At 43.2% G+C, this 17727-nt stretch overlaps 1 protein-coding gene across 8 annotated transcripts in view; it reads right to left on the bottom strand.

Moving 5' to 3' along the window:
* CLCN3 (chloride voltage-gated channel 3) overlaps positions 1-17727 on the bottom strand; it is a 517267-nt gene that overhangs the window by 283073 nt on the left and 216467 nt on the right. For all 8 annotated transcript variants that reach the window (XR_011205536.1, XR_011205538.1, XM_069244222.1 and 5 more), the window contains one exon: positions 16799-16956. Coding sequence is in view for 6 of the 8 variants with exons in the window: in XM_069244222.1 (XP_069100323.1) it covers positions 16799-16956 (158 nt within the window). In the remaining 2 variants the exon portion in view is untranslated. The remainder of the gene's footprint in view (positions 1-16798; positions 16957-17727) is intronic.

Genomic DNA, 17727 nt, shown 5'->3' with positions numbered 1-17727 from the left:
CGAACTTATCTCCGAGTCTGTACTTTTCTAAAACTTTCCACAAATACTCCCAATTAACCCTGTCAAAGGCCTTTTCAGTGTCTAAAAGTGCCACTACCATTGGTTTTTCTGCCATACTTGTTGCATTCTAACATGGTCGGAATTTTCCCTCCAGGAACAAAACCATGCTGACTTGGTATAACTAATTTCCTAATAATATGAGCAGGCATGAGGCAAAGATTTTAGAGTATATCTTAGTCACTGTTCATTAATGTGATCGGCCTATATGAGCCAGGAATTTGTGGTATTTTCCTTTTTTTGGAAAAACTACCATTTTAGGAGTCGCCCAGGAGGGAGGAGCCTGGCTATCTTGTTGCACCTGAGTAAATAATTTGAGCATCACAAACAGCAATATAGATTTAAAGTACTTATAAAATCCTAGGCGGATTGCATCTGTCCCCTCTGCTTTTCCAGTGGAAAGTCAGCAGATTGCCTCCTCGAATTCTTATATCCAGATCCTCTCCCCCAGTTCCTCCTTATCCTCTGTTGTGACAGTGCCTGCCCAAACAGAGTTTAGAAACCTATTGGCTACTTTCACAGAGGGGGAGGCTTCATAAAGTTATGCATAATACCTGCGGAAGACTTCCCTAATATCATCAGGATCAGATGCAAGCCTGCGGGTCTTTAATTTCTCTAATAATACCAGCTGCTGCTTTTTGGCAAGCTCGTACTGCCAATAGGCAACCCACCTTCTCGCTATATTCATAGGATTCAGCCCGCTTTGAAATATATTTTTCTGCTACTTTTTTTGCTGAGATTTCATTAATTGCTGCTTTGGATAAAGCAATTTTCTGTAGTGCAACCTTCCTATCCCTGCCCCTATCGATAGCTTTCGATGGTAGTTACCTACTGTTCCATCACTTTCCTTGTTCCTAGCTCTGAACTGCTAGAAAGCATAATGGCTAACAAGCTCCCAAGAAGCTTTTAGGCCCCACGGAACTACTGAATTTTAGTAGTAGAGGACAATCTGAAAATGCCAGACGACAACAACCTTAGCAGTGTACTAATCCTATAACATCGATCAGCGACCTTTGACAGTATTGGCCATAACATCTTAATCCCAAGGCTGCATTATTCTGGCATCAAAAGTATGCCTCTTTAGTGGTTCTCTTCTTATCTTTCTGATAAATCTCAAATGCTAATTATCAACAATTTCACCTCTCCTGTTCTGGTAAGTACTTGACTACCTCAAGGCTCTATACCTTCTCCGTTTTTATTCAATATCTATGATCTCCCACTGGCTCATTGAATTAGGTAGCACTGATGTGCTTTTTACTCAAATGTGAATGGCATGGACCACACCTTTCAACTCAGAGGAAGGTTTGCATTATGAGGCCCTAACTGTCTGTATGACATCAAAAAGTGCTCAAAATAGAAGTTGCTAAAAAAAACGTTGAAAACTGAGGTCCTGGTGATTCACAACTAATCTTCTGTTTGGTCGACTTCCATCGGGTCTGTTTCTCTGGAACCCTGCCAAGCACCTACAGCATCAGTAATGTCACTGGACATCAGGTTGGATACAAAAATAAAAATGGACTTCAATATCTCTGCTGTAGTAACTTCCTATGCTTTTTTTTGCCCCTTATCCCTGTCGAAGGATGCAGTTCTGCCGTAGCAGCCATCAATGTCTTTAGGCTTAATTGTAAAGCATTAGAATAGCTAAACATTTCATCTAAAGGCTGCAAGCCATCCAAAATCAAGTTGCGAGAGCTGCTGCATTTGCTCATTGCACTTCTTCTACCAAAGCTATATGTCATAATCTTCATTGCCTCCCTGTTGCTAAAAGTATTCTTTTTAAGGCATTATTCACTGTTTATAAATGCCTAAAGGTAACTGTACCCACTTTTCTCAGCTTTTTGTTTTCCTGCTTTTAAGTCAATGATTCTTAGTTATCTCCGGTTCAAGAAGACCATATCGGACTGTAGATACTTTGGCCTCATGGCTGCCAAATTTGGGAACCAATTTCCACTGCACCTTCCAACCTGCACTTCGTATCTACCTCTCAGAAATAATATGGAGACATTGCTTAACATCCTGAAACAGACTATAAATAAGCTAACATTACATCACCCACATCATGTGTGTTCAGAGGTAAGAGACCTTCAAGTGCTAGTTCCACTGTATACGTATCACTTAACATAACAATGTATCTGAGTTTTTACTGATCACAGATGACTACGATGAACAATGAGAAAAGTTTACAAATAGAGCCCCCAAACTTTGAACCACATTGAAACTCAGCGTGAGCTAAATATTTAACAATGACGTGCTTCTAAACATTTGTCTACTGTTTTTCCTCTTACTTGGTTGCAAACAGCTGCATAGATTAGTTAGTTTTTACAGCAACACCAACAGGTTTCCTATTTTTGACGTACTAGCTTTGCCAGTGTTTTCTGGGTTGTACCATATGTGAGTGCATGAGTCACCATGCGTACATGCAACTACGGAATGCAGTGGGCTCCCTTTTATTTATTTGTTTACTTTTCCTACATGGTGTACACAGCTTTCAAAGGGTTAAATAAAATAAAATGTCTACTGAACGAAAAATATTTTATGGATCAGAAGAGGTGGGGAGCAAGCGGGAGATAACAACGAGGAGTGAATAAGGAAAGTAACAGGTTAGCTTGAAGTCGGCGAAGGAGGGATAGGATACATTAAAAAAAAAACCTGGGGTGAGGGAAGCAATGGACAGGATGGCAGGGAAGAAGCAGCAACATGGAGTGCATAGGGTGGTACTTGAGAAGGGCTATACAATGCAAAAACAACCCACACATGGTGCAGTGAGGTCCAAAACACAAACACCCAAGCCAATAGCAAAAGAAAAAAGTATTCCTGAATGTGAGCAGTAGATAGATACAAGTGATACAGCATGAATGAAAACCAAGATAAAAGGAAAAAAACCATTGTGGTGCTTTCTGGAGCAGTCCATTTGGTGGATGGCTGTACGGTCTAGAACCTGATGAAGTCCACTTGCCAAATGGAATCAGCAGCAGATAAGCACATGTCCTATTCAAAAACAATACAACAAAGCAAGCAGTCCTGTGCATCTCCTAAGCCATACTCTGGTCCATCTCCAACACAATAAGCTTAATGTGAAGTATCAACACTGGGCTCACTTGTAGGACATCCTTAACTGGTTGTATTAGAGGACTGGGTGACAATGTCTTGGAGGCACAGATGCAAGATTTCATTGTGGCAGAGTATGGGTCTATGAGTCAGTGTGGGAATGGCTGCGTGTGTGAGTGGATGTATGGGTGTGAGTGGCTGTGTGGACAGCGTACATCTGTTAGTAGTTCTGAGTGGGTTTGTGGGTCTCTGACAGGGTGTGTGTGAGAGGCTCTATGGGTGTGTGAGTGGTTGTGTGAGTGTGTGAGTGGCTGTGCAGGTCTGTGAGTGGTTGCGTAAGTGGGTATGAGTGAGTGAGTGTGTGGGCCTGAGTGAATGTATATGTGTTTTTTTAAACTGGGGTCTGGATCCACCCGAATCCGTGAGGCTCCACGGATCCTCGTGTGCTAAAATAAATAAAAAATTGGAACATTTCTTGCCCATGAGAGGGGTCCCTCACAGACCCCTCCATTAACCATTTTTTTGTTTTATTTTCCTTGCTGGGAACCAAGTCCCAATGAACAAAATGGCGACCAAACTTTCCTCTCAAGTTGCGGCCAGCCAATCACAGCATTGGTGTTGATGAGTGGATCCACGGAAGACACGCGACAAAGCCATGTCCCTAGATATCTATACTTCTTTTTCCTTCAATAACTCCAGAACTACTGAACGGATTTAGTACCAAATTACAAAAAGCACTCCTAGATCTAGCTTTCTGCCAAATTTGAGGTAATTCCGTTCAGCGGTTCGGGCTGCAGTCTTGTCTAAAATCCCTAAGGGAAATTGCATGTGGAAAATGCATTTTGGGACTCCCCTCCCCTTGACAAATCACCCGAAACGTTCAAGACAGCAACTGAAGTGAGTGGCAAACTAGTTTTGAAAATTTAGTGAAGATTTGTCAAACAGCGTAAAAAAATGCTTTTCACATTGAAACTAGGTCCTAACTATAACTATCTACATGCGACTGGTAGTAGGAAACACTAATACACACACACACCACTGAAAAAACAAAGGTTAAAGTGACGTTATAAGTAGGTGAAAATGTCAGATAAAACATGCCACTTTATATGTACAAAATAGAGTTTTTAGTTTTCTTATTAATAACTTAATTGCAAATGATGCAGTGATAGTATTGATGTCACATGAGATGTCATGAGTGGTGCAATATGTGGAATAACTAGTAGTGTGCTGTGTCCAATACCACCCTCTCACTGGCTAGCAGCCAACACCACGTCATGCATGGCCAGGCCCGCATCCAACCTCTTCCAAGAAGCCAACCCCGTGCAAGCCCTTACAGCATGGACAGGTCATAGCTGCACTCAGGTAGATTTGCTGACTTTCCTAAAGAATGGGCTCTCTCCCCAACTGGCAGCCAACTCCACGCCAGGCATGGCCAGGCCAACCACTTCCAAGCAGCCAAACCCATGCATGCCCTTCTGGCATGCCCTTCTGGCAAGCTGCACTTGGGAAGATTTACTGACTTTCCTAAAGAATCATAACACTAAAATATAATAAAAAGCGACTTATCATCTTTCTCCAAAAAACACCAATATTTTTTTTATCTAGTGTACATTTCACACAATGAAATGTTTAGCATTGATTATTATAAAAATGTTTGATAAATTATATTTTAAAAATAAACAAGTATGTGAGTCTCTCTTTTGACTTGGTTTTTATTATTGCAATTTGTCGGTAGAAAAATGTAAACGGAAAGACTCAGATTTGTTTTTTTTTAATAAAAGCAACAAGTTTGAGTCTTTCTTTCAACAATTTGTAGTCCACAAAATGCAATCATAACAACAACCACAAGAAGGCATTTCAGTCCAGCTGAAGAACATAGAGCTCTAGCAAGGAGTGCTTAACAAATATTGTAAGCTCTTTTGGAGGTCGAGATTTTAATGACCCCGGAGACTAACTGTGCTTTCTTTATGTTGCTGGGCATTTTCTTCACTCCCTGAAGCCCCCAACAACATTTTTTTCAAATGCTTCATGGGCCCCCTCCATATTCTAGGGGCATCATCAAGCTTAAAGAATTGAACACTGCTCCATGCTGTAGCGGTGAATAATGAATGATGCTCCAGCTACTCATTTATTATTCACTTTGGTGTCCTGGTGCAATTCCGGGACTTCCTTTTCTAAAAAAAAGTAGTGGCATAGGCGAGGGCAGCCTCGCTCCACATGCCTTTATGGCCCAGGGGCATTTCTTTTTGATTTAGGGGGGGGGGGGGGGCAGCAGCCCTCCACACTCGAACCACTTTGGGACCGAGAGCTCTCATTCCCCAGTGCCTGTATTTTTTTAATAATTGGAGGAAGGCACGCGGTCATCTCCAGGGAACTTTTATTTTTAAATAAGTGGAGCAGGGCATACACCCACCTTTTACTCCCTAAGCCTCCATGAGCCCTAGGGACCCCTTCACCAGGGGCCTATTTAATTAAGGGGAGCGGGATGCTCCTGCCCTCTCTCCCCAAGCCTTTATGGTGCTGGGGACCGATCCCTCGGGCCTTAGATTGGTTTCCTGGTGCACCACCTGGTACCCACAAACTATTATGCTGGGGGCTGCGCATGGGACCCCAGGGTCCCTGCAGCCGTGCGGGCACCCTGCATGCAACTATCGTGGGTGCATCGAGAGTCGGCTTTGCTCCTGCTCAGAGGGAGCAGTTGTTTTTGCTACCTCCCACCGGGTGGGAACAATCTGAGTTTCCCTGTCCACAAGAACACGGACAGGGAAACAGATACTGCTCCCACCTGGCGGGAGCATAGTCTAAACACTCCTGCTGGATAAGGGCAGACTTCTGTTTCCCTGCTCGCGATCTTGTGGCCAGGGAAACAACTGTGTCCCAGCGGTGGGCTCCTCAGGACACAGTGTGTGAACTGATCCTGCGGTATGGGGTGCCTAGGGACTTAACAACCTCAGGGAAGGGGCCATGTGGCTCCAGTCCCTATTTTAGTTCATGTTGGACCCAGGGAATGAGGTCCCCTGTGCCTATTAAGGCTCAGGTAGAGGGAGCCAAATGTTCCCTCTGCTTATTTTGCCGTACAGCCACGGAGGATGGGGTCCCCAGTGCCTTAACAGCCTTAGGGAGGGGGACTGTGTGACTCCTCTCTCTTTTTTAGTTCAGTTCGGTTATGGAGGATGGGGTCCACCGGTCCTATTAAGGCTTCAGGAGTGGGGGGTCGCGTGCCCCCTCTCCTAAAAAAGAATAACATTTTGCAGCACCCCAGAACCTGGTCGAGCCCAAGGATGGAAGGCTTCTAACAGTGTTTTTTTTTCCTCATTGCTGTAGATTTGCTGATTGTCAGCGAATTCACAGCCAAATTTTTTTATTTTATGTTTTTGTCCCCAACACCAGGCCTTTTGGGGGGGGGGGGGGGGGGGGGAGAATAGGATATCCCTGCCCTTTTTTTTTTTTTTTTTTTTACAATTTAACTAGGACTCAGGAATGAGTCCTGGGATGGCTGCTGCTTCATCCGCAGGGTTCCACACTTCTTTTTCTTTTTTTTTTATTCATAATTTATGCTGCCCTTTAAGCCTGACTTATATTGGCTGATCCCTTATGTCTGGGCAAAACTATACATCTCTGACAAGCTCTAATAAGAGTGAGCACACTGAACAATGTTTTCGTAAGATACATAAGATGCATTTCTAGTAATGATCAACCTCATGAGACAAGGACAAAGAGTGGAAACCCAAATCCTCTTGCTTCAAAGAATAACACACTACAAAATGCAATATGCATTTTAAAATGTTTTTTTAAACCCTTAACTAATGCACACAATATGAACTGTAACCATACATTAAATAAAGAATAAGGTAGTAAAAAGTGAATTAATAATGTAAACAGCAGAAAATATGCTAACATGGTTATTATATTTAGCATTAACACTGTCATGTGCTTTTTCGATGCACTATTTCTAGATTTCTAGCAGATTAGCAAATAAACCACATAGTCAGAGTTTTAAAGGTTGGGCACACTCGCATACCTCATTCAGAACAATACTGAATAGCAAGACTACTACTTCTGTCACCAAGGCCACTGTTTTTCTAGTTAATGTTGAGGCTGACAAATTCACCTAACTATAACCTTTGAGTTTTTTTGTGGAAAGAAAATATATATATATTTATATAATTTTGTCACTGGAAAAAACAAAAGTTAAAGTGACATTATAGCCAGTTGAAAATGTTAACTCAACCACTTAAATTCACCAGTTATAGTGATCTCTAATAACTGTAACTTGTGCCCCAAATAAAGTATAACTTGTGCTCCCGCCATGAACAGTCTTTTCATCACTGATGTTATTTCAGATCTTGCAGTGATATTATCAATGATGCTATAGAAAGTCATGAGTGATGGAATATGTAGGATTATTAGCTGTGTATGGCGATGGCACGAGTTATAGTTACTAGAGATAATTGTAACTGGTAAATTTCAGTGTTTTTTTTTTTTTTAGACTAAAACATTACATTGCCACTGACATTTTCACCCAACTATAACAACTTTAACCTTTGTTTTTTATTGAATTTGTAGAGGTTTTTTTCTAACTTAAATGACATTTTATTGCCATATATAGAGCTCCTGACGCGTATTTATTATTCCAATTTTTTACATAATTTACTGTTGGTGTCCCGGTGCCCATCTGGGACACCCATGTATTATTTTTTAATGGGCAAGAAAGGTTCAGTCCCCATCCCCAAGTCTTTACAGGCCCCTGACACCCAATTTCTCAGTGGCCATTTTGTTTCTTTTTTTAATAAGGGGAGGGGAGGCTCATCAATGGGCATATCCATCTACAATGCCTGCACTCTGCCAGAGAATCCAGCTGACCTGATCCAGGTGTGCCTGCGAAGCACAACATTGGTACAGACTGTCTTCCAATGCAGTCTGTGGTATCCAAGCCTACATGGTTGATTTATTTTGCTGCATCCTGTCTGTCTGGGATCGTTGGACCAAAGAGGCCAAAGGAACCTCTTAGACAGCAAGCAAATTCTTACTAGTCATGTTCAAAACGGCATGTGTATATCAGCCGAATTAACTGTGTTTACAGATCTCAGTACCAATTTGGAAGAAGAAAACATTTGCTAGCCAAAGGCATCAATCCTTTTAGAATCTGTATCCGGTGGACTGGCTGGAGTCAGGACTCACCTTCTCTACAATGAGATTCTCACGAGTCAGGTGCTTGGTGAGAAAATATGGGTCACCAAGCACTAGTCTATGCCACCTGGCTACCTGCTGAATAACATCAAAGTATCTGTGAGGGTGTCATTAATTGGAAGCAATTGCTCTGATATTGCTAGTCGAGGATGCAAACTTTTAGTCAAAACATTTGTCTTCTCAATGGAGGGCAGCTGTGATTCTAGTACTTCACCTGTCCTCTGAACTGCCACGGCAAATGAGGTACTTTCTTCCACTGGAGGCCCATGTGGCGGGTCAAACTCTGTCTCAGATGAGGTATCAAATTCACTGGTGTTTTGTAAATCAAGGTATAAAGCATCATCAGTACCATAACAGATGAGCAAGACATCTTCATTTATCATCATCTTCAGCATCCTCAGTGCACCCTGCTCGAGCACAGGATCAGAGTCAGTAACAAGAAGCAAATGGAGCCTCTGCTGAAAGATGCGACACAGTAAAAGCGACTGGTTAGAGTCCGATTGCATGACAACTGGCTGCACCTGCCTACAATTGGTCAGGGTCCAACATCAGCAGCGGAGCATTAACCAGCACCAGTGTTCAGTACCGGTGTCGGGGCAACTGGAACTGGCATGGATCTCGAGGGCAGAGTGGAAGTCCGTGTTAGAGTCAGTCTGTGTCAAGGGCCCGTTCCTGCAGGGATAGATGATGACAGGGAAGGGCACCCTGGTGGGAACCCGACTAGAGTCCCTGCATTTCCATGGGGTCAAAGGCACAGCGTGAGCTGTAAGCACACTAAAGATTTGCTGCTATTTGCTGTGGTGTGGGCACTGGCCTGGAAAACGTGGGCCATCTTGGGACCAGCTGAGGAATCAGTAGCTGGTGACCTTGAAGGAGTTATACTATAATCTTGATGCCCTCATGCCTTCAGTTTTAAGTCACAGTGGAAGGATGGGGTTCAATCCCACTTTTGCTTTTTATGTTTTTACTTGGACTTCACCTTATTGAAGGATTTCAAGCAGGAAGTGGAGTGGTCACAGAAAAGGTCATGTGTCTTGGAGCAGGTCCTGTGAAGATCGCAACTTCTTGCTTTTAGTGACAAACAACTTCAACATCCACTGTTGAATTACCTTTGAGTGTATTGTGGTGCACTTATGACACTACTTTAGCCGTGTCTGGTGCACCCTGGCACCAAATGCACACCTCATGCCGTTCTGGGACCGACACCTGCTCCCTGCAGTCACAGAACGGCTTGAATCATGTCATTTTCAGTGGAAACAACACTCTCTCGCATACTGTACAAAACTAATTTTTAGAAGTGCTCATACACCAAGAAGATGGTTAAAAAAAATATAACTTTCTAATAGGCATCAAACTATTCATTGTCCTAAAATATAATTGTTTCATCCCTGGCATATAAATGAAGCCAGTGTGCAAAAGGTTAAGAATAATGGACACTAAGTATATACCCCAGTTGTGCACAATGGAAGTCGGACAAAGGGCCTTTGGCCAATCTATGTTGCATCTCAGTTTCAACAGTGCATCTAGGTATTTTGGGCATAGCTCGGTCTTTGGCCCAGCCATGTACATAACACACTAGGGTTCGAAACCCACAGTGCAACTGCCCTTAAAATCAGAGGGTACATCCTGTTTGGTCCATCTCCTTTCAGGCCACCAAATCTTAGCTGGCTCAGTTAAAGACCATGTTCTTCATCCCTTCTATAATGGGTGCCCAAACCTTGCTGCGCCTGGCAACCTATTGGCCAGAGAACCAAGCACTTCATTCATCTTAGCTGGTGGCCAGTTCATATTGTTCACAACCGGTGTTTGGGCACAGCAGGAGTTGGTCAGAAGCTAGCATGTGACAAGGCCCTGGTATCTAGATGAATAGGTGGCCAATTCACATCACACTTAGCATAAAGTTGGGTATGGGGAAGGCTTACTGCAGCTCCAAGCCTTTGGTAGCCCCAAACACAGTATCTATGATCCTTCACCTTGTACTCCGACTTCATCAAGTCATATTTGGAAAATGATCTAAGTTCTTGAGCAATAAATACTGTGATGTTTTTAAACAGAGAGCAAATACAAAGAGAGGTGAAGGTTGAAATCACTCTTTAATTGCCAAAATCATAGGTTCGAATAACAACTGTTTTGTCTGTTTTAGGAGGTTTTTCTGTATATTCCTATATTTTTGTTACTCCACAAAGTAAACAAAAAATAAGGGAAAATCTGTCACTGGTTAACTGCAAATAATCTGCTATAATGACATTTATGCTCTTCACAGCACATTTTAGTGTGACAACGCATGCAGTAGATTGCGAAGATGCCAAGGCAGGGATCATTCTCTACTTGAAGTTCCTTCAACAACTTTGCAGAAGTATTTTCTAAAGGTTGGATCTCCTGCACTTCTGGAGTTTTATTTTTATTCACGGTTCCAATCACCCAAGCTATTTTTTGTGTTTTGCTTTCAAGTGCCTTCTCATTCAGAAAGTTCCAAAGGAGTATAAATCTCTGTGTCCAATGCTCAACTCGTGCTTGCAATACTTGCACTTCATGTTTCTAGCATTCAGTTGTTTTCTCCCAGAAGACAAGAAAGAAAATCACGAACAATGGACTCTTTGTTGAATTTTACTTGTTTGCTGTGCAAATAATATCTCCTTCCTTTTCTTCTGGCGAAGGCACAGAGATCCAACACTCTCCTTTCTATTAGCGCGCACAGTTACCTCTCTTACCTCACGATCCTCCTCACAACTAGCTTCAGCCATGGCGTAGCAGTAGCTTTCAATGAGGTGCTGCAGTCTCCTCTAGATTACACGATGCATGTATATTAAATTCAAACTTTGTAGTGGTATACGAGGTCCGTGGACTCAAAACAGTAAGTACAAAACTACAAGGAAAACCTAACTTTAAAAAAAATCACCAGCAGAGGTAAAACTGCAAGTATTGATTCTGCGCACCTTCAATTTGAAACAATGAACACAAATTTGAGGAGAATAGACAGCTCACAAATACAAAGTATAAATATTCTTACAGCAGAAAAAGTAGCTTGTTTCACGGAAATACCATGACTCGGAGGATTGATGATATTCTGCTTACAAGAGACTTCCCTTGATGACGCCAAATTTTTTTTTACATATGTAATAGATGTACATTGTAAATTTATGGACCGATGTATATTACCATTAAACATCTGATAAGTGTGCCTGAACAATATTTAAAACCGTAATAAAACTGTTCCAAACAAAAAGGGGAAACATCAAACCCCCCTAAAGACCTACTAAAGAAAACGTTAGTCAGGATGAGGAAATTGAGGCAGAACAGGAGACCGAAATGTCACTTCTGCAACCTCAGACATTAACAGATGTTATTAACGTTAACAGCTTTTCACAGGTAGGAAAAAACACATCCAAATAATCATACTAGTGACTGTATTTTACATATCTTTCACATAAAAAAATAACTTAATGCGAGTAAGGTGATTTGCAAATTAAATGAGCAATTCTTGAACCTGGGTAATTCTGACCATTATTCAACTGGCAATATGGAAACACCATTAAGCCAAACACAAAGAAGTCTACGAAGTCCGTAGAGAGAAAAAAGTCCACCGTCAGTCAAGAAAGTGCAAGAAACACGCAGCAAGTAATTTGGTGTAGACAAAGGTAAGATAGCAATCCAGACAAGAAGAGGATGGGTCTCTATTGCCCTGCATGCAATTTACATCTGGCATCAAGAACAAAAGGCTAACATTTTCAAAAAACGTTGTTCAATGAGCTTAGCAAGGCATGCTATACATATTTTTTCCTGGATCCATCAGTTTTCCTGGATTTATGGTTCAGGTGCTAAATTGGTCATTTTGACTGACCTGCCGACTTTGGAGCTGAGGAAATCAGGTTTGGGTCATAATGGATCAACTTCCTGTGATTCTGGGCAAAACACTTAATCTCCCCGTTCCCACAATTCAGCGTCTTAAAACCCGCACTGGTGATTTGCCATGCTTTACAAATCCTGGATTTATATTGTAAGGGGCAATGGCTGGGTAGACAGAAGTACCATCTGACCCAAAGATGAAAAGCCTCCTGAAAAGAATGAACAATAATCTAACTAAAATGAATGGGAAGATTGATGCTTTCAAGTAAAGGCTGGAGACACATGATTACCGCATCACCCTAACTGAGCAACTAATTTCAGACATCAACAAAGCCCTTATCAAAGTTGTCAAGATGCAAAAGACACTAGAGACTGAAATTGCGCAAATGAGGAGGATGTGGAAACGCTCTCACTCAGGAGCAATGCGCACACAACGGGGATCCCTGAGTCAACGGCAAATGTGGAAAATGGAAACCTTAGTGAAAAAACCTACTTGCAGAGGTGTTTGAGCATGATAATCTATTCCCTGTTTGTGGTTGAAAGAGCACACCGCACTCTGCACTGCAATACAAGGGGTGGCACTGAGATCAATTCTAGCCAAGCTCTTAAATTACCAAGATAGAGATACTATCCTAGCAATGGCCAGGAACATGACAGACATTATACATGGGCGATCCCAACTGGTGTTCAATCCGGAACACACACAAGTCGTGCAGGAGGCCCGCAAGAAATATGTTACCATAAAGAAACGTTTACGTGAGATGGAGGAGAGTTATGTCATGTTGTATACTGCAAGGCTTAAGTTCACCTTGGCTAGGAGGTTGCATGCATTTTGAGGCTATCAGGCAGCTGTGGCCCTCCTTAATAAAAACTCTAATCCCCGCAGCAGAGGCCAACGGGGTGAGGACCGTGACCTATTGCAGAATCTCAGCAATGTGGAGTGAGGGGAGGGGCTGTGCTGGGCAGAAGCCACCCAATGTCAGAGGGGGATGTGACCTTGAAAGAGAGACGGATACCTGCTAATAGTATAAATTGAACTGCCCCTCCCCTGCAGCACTGATAACAATAGATCAAGCATCCTGTGCAACTGGAGTTGGGAGACAGGACGTTGGGGCCCAACTTGTGCTGTGGGCGTGGCGGCTGATGACACCTAAGATTACGACTGAGCAACTGGGGAGAAGTAGATGCCAGTGAGAATAACATGGATTCCTGGAGAACAATAGACATATCAGAGGGGCGCAGGACCCAAAAGGTCATGATTCTGAGCATTAACCTTATAGTCTCGGGCCACCTACAAAGCATAACCAATTAGATGACTGCATATGAAGAGGGAGGGAGGGGTGTATTTGTTGAAGTCTGGGATAATGTTTAGGTGTTGGCTGGATTGTTTGGACCTGGCGTGGGTGGGTGGAGGGGCTGAGGGTCAAAAACAAAAACACATCTGTTATAGCACTGTATGTAGCCATACAGTTGAGAACGTGAAGCAACAGTGTGTCGATTACGGCATCACACCACCGACTAGAGATACTCTTGCTAAAAGAGACACACCGACAGCAGACGGGTGATTAGGCAGCCAGACGTTGGAGATAACATAGATACTTTGCGGGGTACTCCAGAGGAGTGGTGATACTTCTGTGGAAGGGGCTGGTCTACCACATCTGAACCATTGCCGACCCTGAGGAACGCTACTTGCTCATAGAAGGGATACTACTTTATACCCCAGTCACCATACTGAATACTTATGGGCTGAACCATGACAAACCAGACTCACAACCGTGTTTGCACAAATACAGACCATGTAACCCTGAATGTTATTAGAGGGGGGCGAGGTCAATGTCACAATGGAAAGCACACTACGAAGTACTAACATCCGTATAGGATAGAAAGTGGAGATGAGGGTGGACCTGACTGATAACAAGAGTAACTTTGCAATAACCGAACTCTGGTGGTCCACACACAATGACAAATACACCTTTCACTCGGCAGTGCATGGCACGTCGTCCAGGCTGGATTGCAGGCTAGGGACAAGAGATTTAATACGCTGGATTGGCACAATAGAGCACCTCCCTTGCACCTATTCCCGTCTCTCCTGGGTGATTTTAACAATATACCTCCCTGACTCGCAAACAAATACAAAGGCTGGAGGTGCCAACCCCTCATGCTACTGGACAACGATTTTAGACCGGAGATCAGGCAGGTCATCAACGCCGATTTTGAGACCAAGAAAACTTCAGTACAGAATCAGGGGGTGGTCTGGGAGGCCTTCAATGTTATAGTGAGAGGAGACTGCATTGCCAAGGGTCATGGAAACTTAAAATCGATTTAGAGTAGATTAGTCATTCTGGAGTGTTAACTCCAAAGGCTTGAACAAATCCAGGTTCCCCACCCTACCCCAGCAGTGCAAACACAGATACAGCGCTCATTATTGGGGTACAGGGAGGAGGCTGACCAAGAAGTACATTTCATGGGGAAATATGTGGTGGCCAGGGTCTACGGTGAGGAGGAGTGCACACACTAGCGAGATTAATAAGACCCTTGTGGGAAGCCAACCACATTGTCCCACTTTCACACTTGACACAGAGCAGTGACTTCTACAAAGAATACAGTGACCTACTCACCCCCACCTGCTATCCATGTATGGGGAGGCAATCCAAAAAGGGTACTTGCCACCAACACTCAGTGAGATAACAGTGATCACACTGTTGAAGCCGGGTAAACCACCTCAGGCATGCAACTCCTACCACTCACTGTCACTCAATGACAATGACAATAAGATAGCAGCATCAGGCCCTGCACCCGGGTAGCTCATTCCACTAATGTTCAATATAGTGATGAGGGAAATGATATTCAAACCCAGATGGGCTACAGCACAATGATACCAGGACTTAGGGTTGGAGCTCACGGGTAAACAATGGGGATACTGCTGCGCACCCGCCAGCGGCGTACTCATGAATGGCAAACAGACTGATGCACTAAATAGTCCTGCACTGAAAGTCCTATAGACCAGCTGACATAGCGAGGTTTGCAGAGCCCTGCAGCACACACTGAGTGCTGGAGTGTCCCTGGAACTGATTTTTCCCCACCTACCATGGACCTGTCCACAGATTAACGACTACTGGGGCAAGCTATTTAGATAACTGAATAGCATGACAGATCTGCCTCTGGAACCCGACCCATTTTGGGCACTGCTCAACTTTGTCAACAAAGTTCTGAAAGGTGTGAAGAAATTTGTGAGTCTAGTATTATTAAAGGGTAAACACGGAGTGGCCATGCACTGGGGCACAGAAAACGTTTGAACCGTAGCAGACTGGACCAAAGACCTAGCAACCAGCCACACTCAGATGGGACATTTATGGAGGACTCCTACCGAGAAAGCCTCGGCCCTCGGATATATGGAAATCCTTGCGACAATACTTATCAATGAAGCAGCACACCAAGATGACAGCACTGGTGTGCGCCATCATTTCGGTGTGCCCTTTCCTTGCTACGCTTCCTAACAACGTACGCTTCTGCATGTACCTGTCCTGACGATGAACTGTATGATTTATGCGTTACTTGGTGTATCCTGTCCTACACTGTCCTGGCGACTGCTAATATGCTAGTTAATTGATAAAGTTAAAAAAAAAGTAACTGAAGAAGCAGAGACTGCTGTTCTTCCCTGAGCTACATGTTTCTACTCTATTTAGAAAAAATACGTTGCTGGATATCAAATGAAAGCTCGTGGCATTGGTGAGCTTCACAGACAGCGGCCTTACCCGTGACAGTTACAGCAATTTATAAGGCACGTGTGTAAATAGGAAAGCAGAAGTGGCTGGACCTTAGCACGCTGCATACACTACGAAGATCAAAATACTCAACACGTCCAACCAAAAACATGAGGTAAGGCACATGGAAAACATGGGATGAACGCGGCATAAGATGGATTTCTAGAACCACCACAGCTAAATGCACTTCTATAAACATGTCCCAGAGAACCGAAGAAAAACATACTGAAAGCGAGATAATCTAATGTGTAGAGTAACCAAATATTTACATTCCCTTTCATTGTGTAAAAAGAAAAGAGCCTTGGGAACTGTGTCAATATACTTTTCATATGACAGGTTCTGAATGTTCACAGACATACTTTAATATGCCATTTTGGCTTCGGCAGCAGTTGCCTTGTTTCAAGTGAGCTGAAGCATTTATTTTTGCTGAAAACCCGCTGTGCGCTTTAATATTATAAAGTACAATACATTGAAAGATTAGATGTTTAGTGCCTTTAAACCGGCAAAATAGATGGCGTTGAGTTGATATATAGATTTTTATAAAGTACTTCACGTAGCAAGGACCTAGCTTCAAGAATCACTGGAGCACTTTACACAGATTATTTTAGTGCAACAGGAGCATCCCACATATAGAATGTTATTTATTATATACAGGGTCCAGACCGAATACCTACATAACATATGTTATAGGTGTGGGAAGGCGTAATTGGGACAAGAAAATGTAAAATTTGCATTCACATAGTTTCGTTATATATATTTAGTATTTGAGAACCAGAGTAATAATGTCACTGCATTACCGTGGTCCCACTGTGAACAATTTGACACAAATTACCCTCAGTCTCCTTTATGATACACTCGCACTAAATACTGTTTCAATTCGCGACGCTGCATACCCGTCTGTGCCTCTCGCGGTCTTTGCACTTTTCGCGCACCCAGTCGATGGTGTGAAAGTCGTCGTACGTTCCAACCCCAGGAATAGGCTCGTCCAGGAGATCCAGCAGGTGTGTCGTGCTGTTTACAGATCCTCCGTTCGTCATCGTGTAATGAGTTCCTGCAGGGTCAAAAGAAACCACAATTTAGACCAGTCCAAAAGACGAGCACTGGAAAAGTACAAATACTCGCACTTGATAAACAATTTAAATTCGTCACTGTTGTGCGCACACTATGCAACATGAGATGCATGTGATAGCAGCTGTGCTGGAGTGAACGGGGACGTATATGTTAAGTTACTTGGCAGGTTGTACGCACGAGAAAACGTTGATACGCTGGTATATTGCATGGGCAGGAATAATTACCCTACACTATGCAACCCTCGAAGGGGAAGAAACTGTTCACATAACACCCCCTCCTCCCCCTCTCTGATTTCGCTCTTAGCGCGCAGTATAATGACCCTGCCGCCATCGCCCGCCTCCTGGCACCTGCTAGGCTCATCAGAAACTACTTCCGGCATCTGGAACGCGCAGGAGACTAAAACAACCACAGATTGATAAAGTGTATTTAACACACGCCAAAGACAGACGAACCACAGAAAGTCCCTCCCCTTACATAATTATGCAATACCCTTCACACTGGTATTTTTCACTGATAGCGTTCACTGACTCCTCTGGTTTTGCCTCTGGCCTCGCCTCTGGCCTCCTACAGCGTTGCGTGGGGCTTCGCTAAATTTGCGCTATAAACATTTTCACACACAAGCCATGAAACGGAAATAATCCACAAAGCTGTTACTCCTAACTCTGGAACCTAGCGCGGGCCTTCAAAATGCAGTAAGAGCATATAATGTCCTCCACAAAATGGATCGAAAGAGGGAACCTCACAACTGCCC

Source organism: Pleurodeles waltl, chromosome 1_2 (assembly GCF_031143425.1).
Source record: "Pleurodeles waltl isolate 20211129_DDA chromosome 1_2, aPleWal1.hap1.20221129, whole genome shotgun sequence".
Taxonomy (NCBI): Eukaryota; Metazoa; Chordata; class Amphibia; order Caudata; family Salamandridae; genus Pleurodeles; species Pleurodeles waltl.
The sequence above is the reverse complement of the archived record's forward strand: the minus strand, read 5'-3'. Positions and strand labels throughout refer to the sequence as shown.